Source organism: Mauremys reevesii, linkage group 5 (assembly GCF_016161935.1).
Source record: "Mauremys reevesii isolate NIE-2019 linkage group 5, ASM1616193v1, whole genome shotgun sequence".
Taxonomy (NCBI): Eukaryota; Metazoa; Chordata; order Testudines; family Geoemydidae; genus Mauremys; species Mauremys reevesii.
Window position 1 is genome coordinate 27567980 of NC_052627.1, and position 15339 is coordinate 27583318.

The 15339-nt window shown below is 44.5% G+C and overlaps 1 protein-coding gene across 10 annotated transcripts in view; it reads right to left on the minus strand.

The window, feature by feature from the left end:
- STPG2 (sperm tail PG-rich repeat containing 2) overlaps positions 1-15339 on the minus strand; it is a 410139-nt gene that overhangs the window by 238250 nt on the left and 156550 nt on the right. The window contains exon 12 of one of the 10 annotated variants that reach the window (XM_039541577.1): positions 9485-9549. The exons of the other annotated variants lie outside the window; for them this stretch is intronic. Coding sequence (XP_039397511.1) covers positions 9500-9549 — 50 coding nt within the window. The 3' untranslated portion in view covers positions 9485-9499. Of the gene's footprint in view, positions 1-9484; positions 9550-15339 lie in introns of those variants that run through there. 10 annotated transcript variants of the gene reach the window in all.

The window sequence follows — 15339 nt, forward strand, 5'->3', positions numbered from 1 at the left end:
CCCATCTAAATTGTATTTGCCTAGTTTATCGATAAGAATATCATGTGAGACCGTATCAAATGCCTTACTAAAGTCTAGTGTGGCAAACCCAGGTCAAATGACTAAAAGGGGGGGGGTAGGAATTAGTCCCAGGGGGATTAAAAGGCTTCTCCCTATCCATTGAGGAGAAATAGCTGTGAGAAATTAGGTTCAGCTGGAACAGGGGTTATCAGGGAACTAATTTAGTTCACCTGGCCCCAATTGCTGGTGACCTTTTTAAACCCTCCCTAGCAGGGAAACAGGGGGGGAGTGAGAGAAGCAGAGAAGCTGCCAGCAAATAGGTGCAGCAAGGCTCTGCCCTCTTCCAGCAAGGAAGACTGCACTCTGTCCCCAGAAGGGGAGTAAAACAGCAAGGGGCTGACTGAGAGGAGGATCAGCCAGACCCTGCGTGACTGGGAAGGCTTTTACTTTGCCCAAGCCTGTGTCTCCAAGGCAAAAAAGGACTGAGCCAGCTGAGGAGAAGCAGGTACTTTGCCACACGTGGTGTCAGAAGTGGGATGTGATAGCGAGTGTGGCTCTGTGGCAAGCCACCTCAGGGCAAGGTAAATCACACACACAAAAAAAAAGGAGGATGTAGTGAAGGCGCTGTCACAGGCCACTGCGGCCCAGCAAGAGGCTACCAGGGTACAGGCGGCGGCCCAGCAAGAGGCAGTACGTGTCCAACAGGAGACCAACCAGCTGCTGATGAACCAGGCGGCCCAAGATCGAGCCACCCTAAATGAAGTAGTGAACCAGCTGAAAGCCCTGGCCACGGTGACGCACGGGGCCCAGGGGACCCGGCTGCTACAGGCTAGCAACTATTTACAGAAGATGACTACAGATGACGATATAGAGGCATATCTCCTCGCATTCGAGAGGACGGCACTGCGGGAGTCCTGGCCCCAAGACCAGTGGGCAGGCCTCCTGGCCCCATTCCTGTGTGGGGAGGCCCAGAAGGCCTACTTTGACTTGACCGCAGACGCAGCTATGGATTACCCCCAGCTGAAGGCGGAAATCCTGGCGAGGACAGGCATGACGCCGGCCATAAGGGCCCAGCGCTTCCATGAATGGAAATACCGGGATGACAAAGCACCAAGGTCCCAGCTATTTGACTTGATACACCTCGCCCGGAAGTGGCTTCGCCCTGAGACCCATGGGCCGGAGAAGGTAGTGGAAATCCTGGTATTGGACAGGTACATGAGGGGTTTGCCGCCAGACATACGAGGGTGGGTCTGCCAAAATGATCCCTCCTCTTGTGATGAACTAGTTGCTCTCGTAGAGAGACACTTGGCAGCCCATGAACTTTCTCGGACCACCGAGGAAGGGAGGTGCCAGAACCGGAGACCAGTCTCTGCGCCGAGGCCCCGGTTTGCCCTAATGCCAGGCTGGACAATGGAGAGGAGGAAGGAGGCGGGAGAGCAGCCGGCAGTCCCGGAGGGGCTGGAGGACTGGGGGAGAAAGACTCGGGGGATAAATCCCAGCAGCCCGAAAAATAGGGGGCTGCCCCAAGCGGGGTACCGATGCTATGCCTGTGGTGAATTGGGGCATATTGCTGCCCAATGCCCAAATCTAGGAGAGCCTATGCAATGTGAACTGGGAGATATAGGGGGACTATGTGATCTAATAAGTCTGGTCGGGGTTGCGATGGTCCCGCATAGATACACTAGACCCGTTAAGATGAACGGTATAGAGACCACGGCATTAATTGACTCGGGAAGTGCAGTCACATTAGTCTCGGGGAAGCTGGTCAGGCAGGACCAACTATCCCGGGCCAAACGCTCGGGAATATCCTGTGTGCATGGGGATGTCAACTATTATCCAACCATCCCCGTAAGCATAGAAGTTCTCGGAAACCCCACTAAGTTGACGGTGGGAGTAGTTCCGATACTCCCTTACCCTGTCCTTATCGGACGAGATTTCCCGGGGTTTGATGGCCTACTCCCCGGGGACGAGGTAGAAGAAAATAATGACCCTGGGACCCAAGGTGTGGTCCAGATAGATGACCCATCCCCAGCCTTCCATGAGTTTAGCCAGGATTTGTTCTCCCCGCCGGGGAAGCCCAGGAAGACTCAGAGGGAACGGAGGGCGGATAAAAGGAGGGGGACGAGGATCCTGACCCAGTACCAGAAATCTACGCTGGCCGGGGAAAGAAGGGGCTCGGCTGACAGCGGGACTGGGTCAGCCATCAACAACCCTATCATTGGGCCTGGTTCCCCAGGGGCTGTCCCCGAAGGGGAGATGGAGGTAGACCCCCCAGAATTTGGTCAAATGGGGACCGCACGCGGGAATTTTGGTCAGGATCAGGCCAATGATCCCATATACCACAATATTCATAGGGAAGTAGTCGAGGTAAATGGGGTCCCAGTGGAGGGGAGAGTTAAGGGCCCCGGGCCATATTACGTGATTAAGAAAGATCTGCTATATAGAGTAGTCCGGGTCCAAGAGCAAGTTATAGAACAACTCTTGGTCCCCTGAAAGCATCAGAGGGCGGTAATGGATCTGGCCCACAGTCATCTGTTCGGGGCCCATCTAGGGGTAGATAAGACCCTTGATTGGATCCTACAGAGGTTTTTTTGGCCTGGCATTTATGCTGCCGTCTGGCGATATTGTACCTCCTGTCCGGAATGCCAGATACATGGGCCCCAACCATACTTAAGGGCCCCTCTGGTACCTCTGCCAATTATCGAGGTTCCATTTGAGCGAATAGCTATGGACATTGTAGGGCCATTGGAGAAGTCAGCCCGGGGCCATCAGTACATTCTGGTAGTGCTAGATTATGCCACCCGGTACCCCGAGGCCGTACCCTTACGGAATACCATGTCCAAGACCATAGCCAAAGAATTGGTCCAAATTTTTTCCAGAGTAGGAATACCTAAGGAGATCCTGACGGACCAAGGGACCCCCTTTGTGTCTAAACTGATGAAGGACCTATGTACCATGCTCCATATACGAACCCTTAGAACGTCGGTCTATCATCCTCAGACCGACGGCCTTGTTGAACGTTTTAATAGGACATTGAAAAGCATGTTACGGAAAGTGATTAGTCGTGACGGGAAAGACTGGGACGCCCTGCTGCCTTATGTAGTGTTTGCTGTACGGGAGGTTCCTCAGGCTTCCACTGGATTCTCCCCCTTCGAGCTTTTAAATGGTCGCCACCCCAGGGGCATACTGGACCTGGCTAAAGAAGACTGGGAAGAACAGCCGAACCTGGGGAGAAACGTTGTGGAACATGTGCTGGAGATGAAAGACACAATAGCCCGAGTCGCTCCCCTTGTGCGTGAACACATGGAGAAGGCCCAAGGGGCACAATGGACGTACTACAATCGTCAAGCGAGGACCCGGAAGTTCCAGGTAGGGGACCGGGTGATGGTGCTCATACCCACAGCAGAGAGCAAGCTCCTGGCCAGGTGGCAGGGGCCATATGAGGTAATAGAAGCTATAGGAGAAGTCGACTATAAGGTCCAACAGCCAGGTCGCCGGAAGCTGGAGCAGATCTACCATGTAAATCTGTTGAAACCGTGGCAGGATAGAGAAGCTCCGGTGGTTGCGCTGGGGGCACCATCCCCTACAAGCAACCTGCCCGACCTGGTGGGAATATCCTCGGAGTTAACTCCGGAACAACGGTCAGAAGTGATCAGCCTGATAGAACGCAACCAGGACGTGTTCTTGGAAAAACTAGGCAGGACGACTGAGGTTCACCATCACATCTTCACAGAGCCCGGAGTGAAGGTGAACATCAAGCCATACCGGATCCCGGAGGCCAAAAGAGAAGAGATTAGGAGAGAGGTCAGGAAGATGCTGGCCTTAGGAGTCATCGAAGAATCTCATAGTCAATGGTCCAGTCCCGTGGTTTTAGTGCCTAAGCCGGACGGCAGTATGAGGTTCTGCAATGACTTCCACAAGCTGAATGAGGTGTCCCGATTCGATGCATACCCTATACCCAGGATAGATGAGCTGATTGACCGATTGGGAAAGGCACGGTTTATGTCTACCCTTGACCTTACCAAGGGTTATTGGCAGATCCCCCTGGCCAAGGCCGACAAGGAGAAGACGGCCTTTGCAACTCCAGAAGGACTATATCAGTACACGGTTCTCCCCTTTGGGTTGCATGGGGCTCCCGCTACCTTCCAATGGCTAATGGACAAACTGTTACGACCCCATGGAAAGTACGCGGCAGCCTATCTCGATGACGTCATTATCTATAGCCCCGACTGGGAGACGCACCTGGAGAAGGTAGAAGCAGTCCTGGACACCCTGAGGAAGGCAGGATTGACTGCAAATCCGTCCATATGTTCAATCGGGTTAGCTGAGGCCAAGTACCTTGGGTATATAGTGGGGAGGGGCGTGGTGAAGCCCCAACTCAACAAGTTAGAAGCTATACAGAAGTGGCCCCGACCACTCCGGAAGAAACAGGTCAGAGCATTCCTGGGACTAGTGGGGTACTATAGACGGTTCATTCCCCACTTCGCCACCAGGGCATGCCCGTTAACAGACCTAACCAATGCTCGGGGCCCAGACATAGTAAAATGGTCTGCTGCAGCCGAAGCCACTTTTGCCGATCTGAGGACGGCCCTTTGCACAGACCCCGTACTAGTAGCTCCGGACTGGGGGAAGGAGTTTATCCTACTAACGGATGCCTCTGAAGTAGGGCTGGGGGCGGTGCTTTCACAAATGGTTGGAGATGACGAACACCCCATCCTCTTCCTCAGTAGGAAGCTCCTACCTAGGGAACGGAAATACGCCATAGTGGAGAAGGAATGCCTGGCAGTAAAGTGGGCCATAGAAAGCCTCCGCTACTATCTACTTGGGCGGCGGTTTACCCTGGTGACAGACCATGCCCCTTTGCAGTGGATGCACCAAAACAAGGACAAAAATGCGAGGGTAACAAGATGGTTTCTGTCGCTTCAACCCTTCCACTTCAAAGTACGACATAGGTCTGGAACCCAACATGGCAATGCAGATGGCCTGTCGAGGGTGCACTGCTTTCCGACCCAAGTAGCCCAACCCCGTAGTGTTGAGCAGGGGGGGGATATGTGGCAAACCCAGGCCAAATGACTGAAAGGGGGGGGGTAGGAATTAGTCCCAGGGGGATTAAAAGGCTTCTCCCTATCCATTGAGGAGAAACAGCTGTGAGAAATTAGGTTCAGCTGGAACAGGGGTTATCAGGGAACTAATTTAGTTCAGCCGGCCCCAATTGCTGGTGACCTTTTTAAACCCTCCCTGGCATGGAAACGGGGGGGAGTGAGAGAAGCAGAGAAGCTGCCAGCAAATAGGTGCAGCAAGGCTCTGCCCTCTTCCAGCAATGAAGACTGCACTCTGTCCCCAGAAGGGGAGTAAAACAGCAAGGGGCTGACTGAGAGTAGGATCAGCCAGATCCTGCGTGACTGGGAAGGCTTTTACTTTGCCCAAGCCTGTGTATCCAAGGCAAAAAGGGACTGAGCCAGCTGAGGAGAAGCAGGTACTTTGCCACACTAGGTATACCACATCTGCCGCTTCTCCCTTATCCACAAGACTCGTTATCCTATCAAAGAAAGCTATCAGATTGGTTTGACACGATTTGTTCTTTACAAATCCATGCTGGCTATTCCCTATCACCTTACCACCTTCCAAGTGTTTGCAGATGATTTCCTTAATTACTTGCTCCAATATCTTCCCTGGCACAGAAGTTAAACTAACTGGTCTGTAGTTTCCTGGGTTGTTTTTATTTCCCTTTTTATAGATGGGCACTCTATTTGCCCTTTTCCAGTCTTCTGGAATCTCTCCCGTCTCCCATGATTTTCCAAAGATAATAGCTAGAGGCTCAGATACCTCCTCTATTAGCTCCTTGAGTATTCTAGGGTTTTGGAGATGATTCAAATATTTTCCCTATGAAGGAGATGTTTTTTAGTGGAACGTACTGTTCCATGTTATAATTGTTGATTATTTATTAAGCATCTGGAATGTACTTGGCGCTGTACAAAATATATCTACCAAATTGCAAAATATTTCAGGTAATGACTGAGGCCTAATACTAAGTCTTACTAAGTCTTAACTCAATGATTTTTCCAGGTTTATTTTAATTTTTTTCCCATATTTCTGTCTCTAACTTTTATTAACAGCAAATAAACACAAATGGCCAAGTTCTACCCTCTTCTACAATGGAGTAAACCTGCAGTAGATCCTTTGTAAGTTTAAGTAATTTTTCTGCATTTCATTTCAAGTGAGGCTCCCTCATAAAGCCATTTACAAAGCTTTAAAGGAAAACTTGTTATAATAAAAGAAGATTGCTTTATAATGTGATCCACATCATTTGATATTTTCTTCATTAAATAAATTCAAATACATTTTTATATTAGATTACAAGAATTTTAATGGAATACAGATGAATGGTCACTATGACACAATTTTCCTACTTTAATTGTGCTTAATGAGGTTGTTTTATTGCTTTTTTTAAAAATCTAGCTAAAAACTAGATTATAAACATTGTGGATCTGGACATTGACTCAGGTTTCAGTACAGCAAAACAATAATTTAAATCACTGTATAAACAAATATGCTACATTTAAAATAGTTCTGATATTTCGTGCAATAAACACAGAGCTGCAGATGTTCTCTCTTGTGACAAGAGATTCATCTTCTGAACAGAAAAGCATCACAAAAATTTATTTCCCACATCTCCTGGGGGAACATATAAAAACCTACACCTCAAAGTCACCTTCTGAAATTATTCTTTTTGAATTACCTTTCTCCAAGAAACAGTATCATTTTGTGTTTAAAATGTTTTACTTCACAAAAGAATTGAACACTAGTGTATAACGTGTACATAAAGAGCCATTTATATCTCTAGTAATAGATTCCCTCTGGCAACCAAAAAGGGGGGAATTACTTTGCATCAAGCAAACTGTGTTTAATTATATATATTTTAAATATTTATCTGAACCAAATCAATGGTATTACATATGTGATGTTTCATTCCATATTCTTTATTAAAATATGCTTTTGATATGAATATGATATAACGGATATATTTTATGCAAAATGGGTCTTGTAAGATATCATTGGAAAGGTTATAATTTACTGAATGTAATTATCCAATGTGTATGCCTGTATCATTTCTGTATCTGAAGTTAGGAATATTGACTATGTATCTGTATTTCAACTATGCTACTTTCGGTGACGCCCACTGCTAACACTTCAGGTACAACAACGGAAAAGCCAGACAGGGAGGATGGCCCATCAGCAAGGACTTGGCCTTCCTGTGAATGCTCCATACTGCCACTGACTCATGGACGCTGTGATATGACAGAGTCAGGTGGTCTTGTCACCTGATACTAACTATTACTTGGGACTTCTTGTAACTTTCCACTGGAATGGAAGGAGGGACAAGTTTGGGAAACAAAGGATTCCTGGCTTATGTAAATCCTATTTAAGGGTGGGGAGGAAGGCAAACAGGACTCCTCCTCTCTATGGCCTGTCTGCCTAAGAAGAAAGACTGCTAAAGTCATCTAAAGGGGAGGCAAGGGAGGGATCCAGACTGAGATGGGGGTCCAGTCTGAAAAGGAATATAACTGGAAGTCTGAACCACAGAAATTTTGCAACTGGCCTAAAATAACATTTAGGGTGAGAATTTACATTTTGTAACCCATTTCTTAAGTATATTGAGCTTAGCTTGCATATTTTGCTTTATTTGGTCAGTAACCTGCTTTGTTCTGTCAATCTCTTAAAATTCACCTTTTGTAGTTAATAAACTTATTGCTTGTTTATAATATAACCCAGTTTATAGTCTAACTTGTACATAGTCTAACTGTGGGGGGCAAGAAATTGTGCACATCTCCCTCCACATTGAGGGATGGGGCAAATTTCATAAACCCTTTAGGTATGTACCCCTTAAAGTGAGAGAGCCCCTAAGGCTGAATCTTTCCAGAGTGGGGAGAGACTGGGGAAGACCCGGCTGGTGGCTCCTACCCTGCGCCGGGCTCAGCTGCTAGTCCCGGCTGGGCTGGAATGGATGGAACTTCCTCTTCTTGTGCCGGGCATCTGGGACTGTGTCAGACCCACCCCCCAAATTTATCCCCTGGCTGTAGGATGTTCTGCAAACACACACATGCACCTGCGCTTCCTACAGCCATTGCCCCTCAGCTGCAAGAGTAAGAATCCATGTACAGGGAGCTGCTCCCTCATCTGCCCAAGCCAATGCATCCATCTGGCCAAGCCTCACTCTCCTGCACTCAGAACCCCTGCAACAAGCCCCATCCCCCCTACACCTGGACCACCCTGACCAGCCACCCTCACCCGGATCCCCTCCCCACTGAGCTCCCCTGCCGAGCCCTATTCCCCCACACCCAGACCTCCCCCTGCTGAGTCCTAAACATCTTCACCTTGATCCCACTACAGAGTCCCATTATCGTTTCACCCAGAACCCCCCCAACAAGCCCCTGTGCATCCAGATCCCCCACCCCCCACATACAGATCCCCCACTGAGCCATCTTGTCTGAAATGCCCCACACAGAACCCTCCGAACCCACACCTGGATCCCCCACACACACTAAGCCCTCTACACTTGGATCTTGCCTTGCTGAGCCTGCCTGCCCACACCTGGTGCATGTGGCACTGAGGGGCAGGGCTCTGGAGTGTTTCTGGCAGGCCCAGTCCTTGCGCTGTGTCAGGGTTGTGTGCAGCCTCACCGCTTAGTCCATGTCCCAGGCACAGGACAGGAACTGCACAGTGATCTCCCACCTCTGTGCAGCCTGCCATACTGGAGCCTCCACATTTATTTGACAAATAAAATTTGCAGAATTTTAAAATATTGTGCGCAGAATTTTTAAGTTTTTGGTGCAGACATTTTTATTTTTTGGCACAGAATGCCATCAGGAATACTACTGCTTCTAAGGACACCACCACTACTACCTACTAAATGGTCTGATTCTATTGCTTGTCCCAGATCCTACACATCCTGGTTTCAGCTCTGTAAATTAGTTATCTGAATACAGCTGAAAAGGAGTTATGGTTAAAAGGGACCGTGATAAAAAAGTTAAACACAGAAGTGGTGACTAGAAGGGTTTTCAAGGGCTAAAAGAGAGACTCAGCACATCACTTTCCAGTGATTGGGAGGGATGGGATCCCCCTCAATACTATTTATCAATCTGGAATGAGAGAGGACTCTCTTTTCCTGTAGCATTCTCCAGTGAACAAAAGGAGCTCTTCCAGAATCCTAGGTAAATTAAAAAAAACCAAGAATCAGGAAACCTCATCGAACTGACAGCACACTTCCTTCATCTCTGCCTTACTCCAACCTATGGCGCTGGAATAACCTCCCATTCTTGTCCCTCTTTTTCCTGTCCTTCTTCCTGCTCTGATTCCTTAATACTGTTAAGAAGTCACTATAGGGAAATAAAGAATGGGATTCAAAGGGCAGAGAGCTGAACTTCATGCATCTGGGACTGCAGCCAAAGAAAAACTTAGGTGATAGTGGAGGAGTCTGTCTTACATTTGGGGTCTTTCGTTATTCTTCACCTCTATTTCCCTGGTAGATGGCTTTATAATGATTGTAGTCTGGAATGTTCCTCAGGATGAGAGAAAAGGGGGATTAATCACACACAGTCTTACATACAATGTTTTCTGATATCTATTTACAAAGACTATCAGGTTAGTAAAATGTTGCCAATCTTCATCATGTCCCTTTAAGTTCAACATGGGGGGGAAGGGGAAATCACATGACATTCTTTTATTGTATCACATATTGTACTACATTAAACCTACTTTCCTCTGGTCCTCCTCATTTATATGCTTCAGGAATATGCAATTACAAATGAGAAGAAAGCTAACAAAAAGAGCACTCATTTAATGCACATTTTCACACACCTTCCCTCTAGTGATTCCAGCATTGTTCTTACATCTCACTGCTACCACGGGCTACTTTTTGAAGTTCCATTTCTTTGTAATGTATCAATTTAATTTTTGATCAGTGTGCTTTGAAAGCAAATATTACAGGCCAGGAGTAACCTTTACAAGTAGCTTCACAGACACCCTGTAACCTAAAATTTTATATATTATGCTACACAGAGAATAAAATACTAGAGCTGGTCAAAATGTACTCAATGTTCACATTTTTCATCCAAAATATATTCAATGAATACTACTTCAGTTCTACTTCTGATCAATTATTATACAAGACTACACGAAACAAAATTCCCCTCAAATGAGCAGATAAATAAAAAATGCACATTATACCTCTCTAAATTTAGTCCAGACAGAATTACTAAAAATCTCAAACTGAAAAGGTAACAATATCCAAACAGAAAAGAACTAGTTCTACAATCAATTAGAAACAGCACTATGTATGACAGAGATTCAAGCAAAAGTCTACAAACATGCTGTGGTTTCTCATCAGCTCTCATCATTTCTGGATCCTAGTAAACCAAATCCAAGCAAGTGTTTACTTTGGAGTTGTCATGGTAATTTTTTAAAGTTATCAGCTGCTCTTTCTTCCTTCTCTAATTGCTGTGAGAGATCTAATATAACCTCTTTTTCTAGGAAGAAAATGGTTGCTTTTGAACATGACAGAATGCTTTTCCTCCTTATTGTTAACCTGACTGAACAGTACTATAAGCCAAAGTTCAACACATTGGTGTTTATCATGTTATCTGCTGCGATCTGCATTTACAAATGCTGTTGAACAGCCAAACTCCCTTTTCAGAATCAGAAAGACCAACTGATATTTGGTAGAGTGGACCAATTACAAATTGCTTCGATCTTGGTCTAATTATTCCATTCTCCCATGTATGCTCTAAGTTTGCAGCCTAAGGTGTTCCTAACTTGCATTTTTCAGCTTTTACAGTCAGGTCTTCATGTAGATTGTGTCCTTTATGAATCATAAGTGGTTGCCCCAGTTTGGCTTTCCAAGCTCTGGGAGTAGGGCAGCCCCAGTGGTAATCTCAGGACTGGTTTTCTCAGGTTTAACAGCAGTTAAAGAAAAAGTGAATTCACTCAGTCCCTCCAGCACTTTGCTTATCATTCCCTGGAAAGTTGTAGCTACATTGAGTGTGCAAAAGGATAGTTTAGGGATCTCAAACAACCTAGAGGGGTAATGAAGGCTGACACCACCAGTCAAAGATATTTGCTCATAACCTTTCTTCAAATCAATCCTAGAAACAAACTAGGCGAGTACTAACCTGTCTAATTAATTGCTGGTCTGGGTTCAACCTGCAGTATTTATAGAAACGTGGGACAAGCCCTTTAAGCTATAAATAATATTAGAAATCCAGAACTTTCTGAAAGCCTGTTTACACATATCCATTTCATGTTATCTATTTCCCTATTAGTCACCTGATCTATTATCTTGCCAGCTCCAAAGGTCACTCTCTCCAATGGGATCTATGTCCATCCCATTCTTGGCCAAACCTACAGGCTCCATGTGAATCAGTGCATGTGTGCCACTGGGGGTACTATGATACTGAGACATACTACAGAAAGAGTAGTTCTTGAGGTTTCTGGACTCTGAGTGACAGGTACTAGAAAGTATTTCTTAGCCAGGAGAGGAAGATAGGATACATGTCTGGGATCAGATGGAAGCAAATACCAGAGGTGTGTCTGGGTTTGAGAGTGGGGAAAGGTATAAAATCATACTGGGAATGCTGTACTTCAGAGATGCAGAAGAAAGGAGAGATGCAATGCCCGCTGTCTGTCTGGGGAAGAATGGAGTAGTATCAATTGTTAATGGCATCCCTCCTTTCTTGTATGTGAGTGGGATGATGACAGGCATCCTAGTATTTTAATTGCTTTTCTGAATGTAGCTTCACATTGATTAAAACATTTTTCCCCCCCTAGAACAGACATGGCCTATGGGAGGGAACAGAAAACCCAAAAGGAGTTTCAGTATGTTCAGCAGTTTCATGACAGAGTACCATCTAATGAGCCCCACACTCAGTCAAGGTATCTCCTAGTGCAGAAATTCAGAAGCATACCATGAAACTACCATTTGGGAAGGCCTAATATCTTCCAAAGTCCCTGGTCAGCACCATCCCTGGATTCTAAACAACTCAACAAAATATGAAGGCTCATTTGTCATTTATATTAGTTAACATTTCTCCCCATTATCAATGCAGGTACAAAGACCACTGGAGTTTCATATCCTTCCTAGCAATGTTGTTGCTTACAAGTACTGTCAGTAATGTTTCATGATCAACTCAGGAAACACACAAGTTACATGCTAAAATAAATTTATTAGTCTTTAAGGTGCCACAAGTACTCCTGTTTGTTTTACAAGTTACATACAATTTTTGCATCTTTAGTAATGCACTTTTGTAAAAAACTTTCTACAGCCTTTTTATTTCCTTTATCAGCTTGAAAAAGTAGTAATTAACTGACTACATGTTCTGGCATTTTTTTTACCTTCTTTTCCAGTTTCTTTACATTCTGAAAAAATACTTCCTTTTTCAGGATATGACCTTCACCTTTTTTTTTCAGTAAAAAGACAAAGCAGTCATCAACCTCATTTATCACTAACTTTTTATTCATGTCACTAAAAGGTGCCAGTGATACCTTGGTCAGGCTGTTTGCTTCTGTTGTATACAGTCGGTGACCTACAAACATACCAACTAGTCAAACAAGCTTTAGAATTATGTACTGAATGCCCCAAGTAAACAATATAAGAAGGCAATGAAGTAAATTTGTAATTCAGAACTACTTTCCCCCTTTTGCAGGTATGTTGACATCCAGATTTGTCATAGCCCCGTTGCTACTGTCGGCATGAGGGCCCACCATTCAGTCTGCTGGTGACATCAAACCCACCTCTGACTGAATTCTCCTAGAGGCTTAAGAGTTTGCCTGTAAGCTCCTATATTTTCTCCTGTTTCTTTGACCCTCCCTTCCCCATCTACCCCTCTCCCCCGCAAAAAAAGGAAAATTGGCTAGCTACTTTAATTTTACCCTGATTATTGACGCATACTACATGTAATTTTAAAGTTGTTGGAACCTACTTTCACTATGTTATATATAGAAACTGCCAGTAATTGCTATGGCTGAATATCTAAAACTACACAGCAAATTATTTTTGTTAAGCCAAATGCAGCAATTACTAGCGCTATCTGTTAAGGGAAAAAGCAGACGTACAAATCATTACTGTTAATCCACAAACCAAATAATGGTATTATGGGAGAAAGTAGCAACTTTTTCTACAGTTTATTTTGACCCTTTCCATTTAAAAACGGTTAGCAGATTGAAACTTAGAGACTGAAAATCCTCTGTATAGCCATCAAATAAATATACCATGGACAATGTCAGTGCAAGCTCTCTCTTATTGCCCCATCATAGTGCCTCAAACAGGTTCATTAATTCTGTCTCCAAGCAATCCTTGGCTCTCTGTTGAGACTACCACCAAAGGTGCTGTTTATTGACAATTCTGGTGATGGTTTTGTGATGTGGATTCCTGCTCACTGGGAAATGTTTGGCCTCAGACAGTCAGTTCATTTCACACAGATGATCAAGCAAACAGCAGATGAATACAACTTTCAATTTATTACCAGTTTGGGCTTGATTTGCAGAAGCAACCCGAAGGTGAAAGTCTCTATAAACTCATTATCAATACCATTATAAACTTATGATTTAATACTGGAATTTTTATTGATACATTAATTTCAAAATTTGTCAGAACAACTTGAAAAACGCTGGAAAGAGGTTTCAAAATAATAGTTAATGTAGGCAACAAAATAAAGTGGATCCTCATGTCAGCACTATGGCTAACATTCTTGAAAGACCGGGACCTCATTGAATTTTGCCTCTAGGTTTTGTAGTTTATTGGATAGCCTGTATTTGTCTGATTTTGTTTTTTAATAAACCTTTAATATAAACTGTTTCTATCCCAAGGTTATTATTCTGAGATTCCAGAACAAAACACAGACTTTCTGACTGTTTACTGACAATACATTTCTAGGACACCTTTAAAGAATTTCTTACTATTTATTCTACTTTTCTTTCATTTTTTGAAATTGTATTTGATACCTCAAACTTCCTTAAAACACACAGACTCTTTGAATTATAGTTCTGTTTTCTCACAGTTTGTGAGGTAAGGCATCACATGTCAAACAGAAACCTGGCGACCAGAATACAATGGCTAGCAATAGTGTGACAATTTGCCACCCACCAACTTAATGGCTGGGAAACCTGATTGTATCTGCAAGGATAAAAGGAGAGTGTACATAGGGACAGGCCCCTCCTTCCCCTGAATGTCCTACTGCCCAACCAGAGAGATGTGATTAGCTCTTGCTCCTAAATCATTTATTTAAAGCCCAGCCGAGGGTTTCTCAGGCCTCTTGCACCAGTCATGGAGACACAATTATGATAGGATCTATGAATAGTATTTAGGAATTTAATATTAGGAATTTGTATGAATGTTAGTTTGTCGCAACTTGCAGCTGGGGTTCAGTGTGAATATAAGGCCAAAAAGCCAGCAAACAGAAAACAAGAGACATGGGATTTCACTGGTAAACCCTAGGTCTATAGGAAAAGTCCTGAAGTCCTTGCAGACTGGGGTCCCTCTTTGGTACCTTCTGACCCTTCCGCAGGGGAAGACAAGAGGATTTAGCCAAGCAAGCTGAACCCTTGGGTTAGGCAGTGGAGAGCTACCCTGATTTATGGGCTATATGAGAGATGCCCAGTAAACCCCACACTGAATTCACATAAATGCCTGGTTTGGGAAGACAGGCAGATAGTGACCCTTTCCAATTTTAAAAAAAGATGCAGCCTGCTGCTTAAAATCCAACCCTGTCTGTCCTCATTAATTTGTGTCCCCTGATCTACGATTCATTATATAACAAGGCAGAGATGGATTTACAAGCACTTTTGCAATGATTTCCGAGACTCAAATTACAAAGAATTTTTTTCCCTGCAAGTTATTCACTGGACGTTGAGAATATATTTCTATTTTCCTAAGTAACTTTATCTTAATGAGCAAATATGTAGCATGTGGAGTATTAAACATTCTCATACCCAATCAGTAGTAAGTCAACAGTTTGACAAGCAAATCAAACCCCACTCATATGCCGTAAACAAGGTCTATATTTTTAAATGGAAACAAAGATCTTTATATTAACAAGGTTCAAAGTCACCATGCAGAATGAAATATAAAGTAGGCATATGGTTTGCCCACTTATCAATTTGATCGGTTTTCTTAAAAAGTAACACTCTGCTTCCTTCCCCAAACCTGAAGAAGAGCTCTGTGTAGCTCAAGAGCTTGTACCTTCCACCAACAGAAGTTTGTCCAATAAAAGATATTCCCTCACCTTATCTCTCTCATATCTTGGAAAAATCATAGCTACAGCAACACCACAAACAATTTTTTCTTAA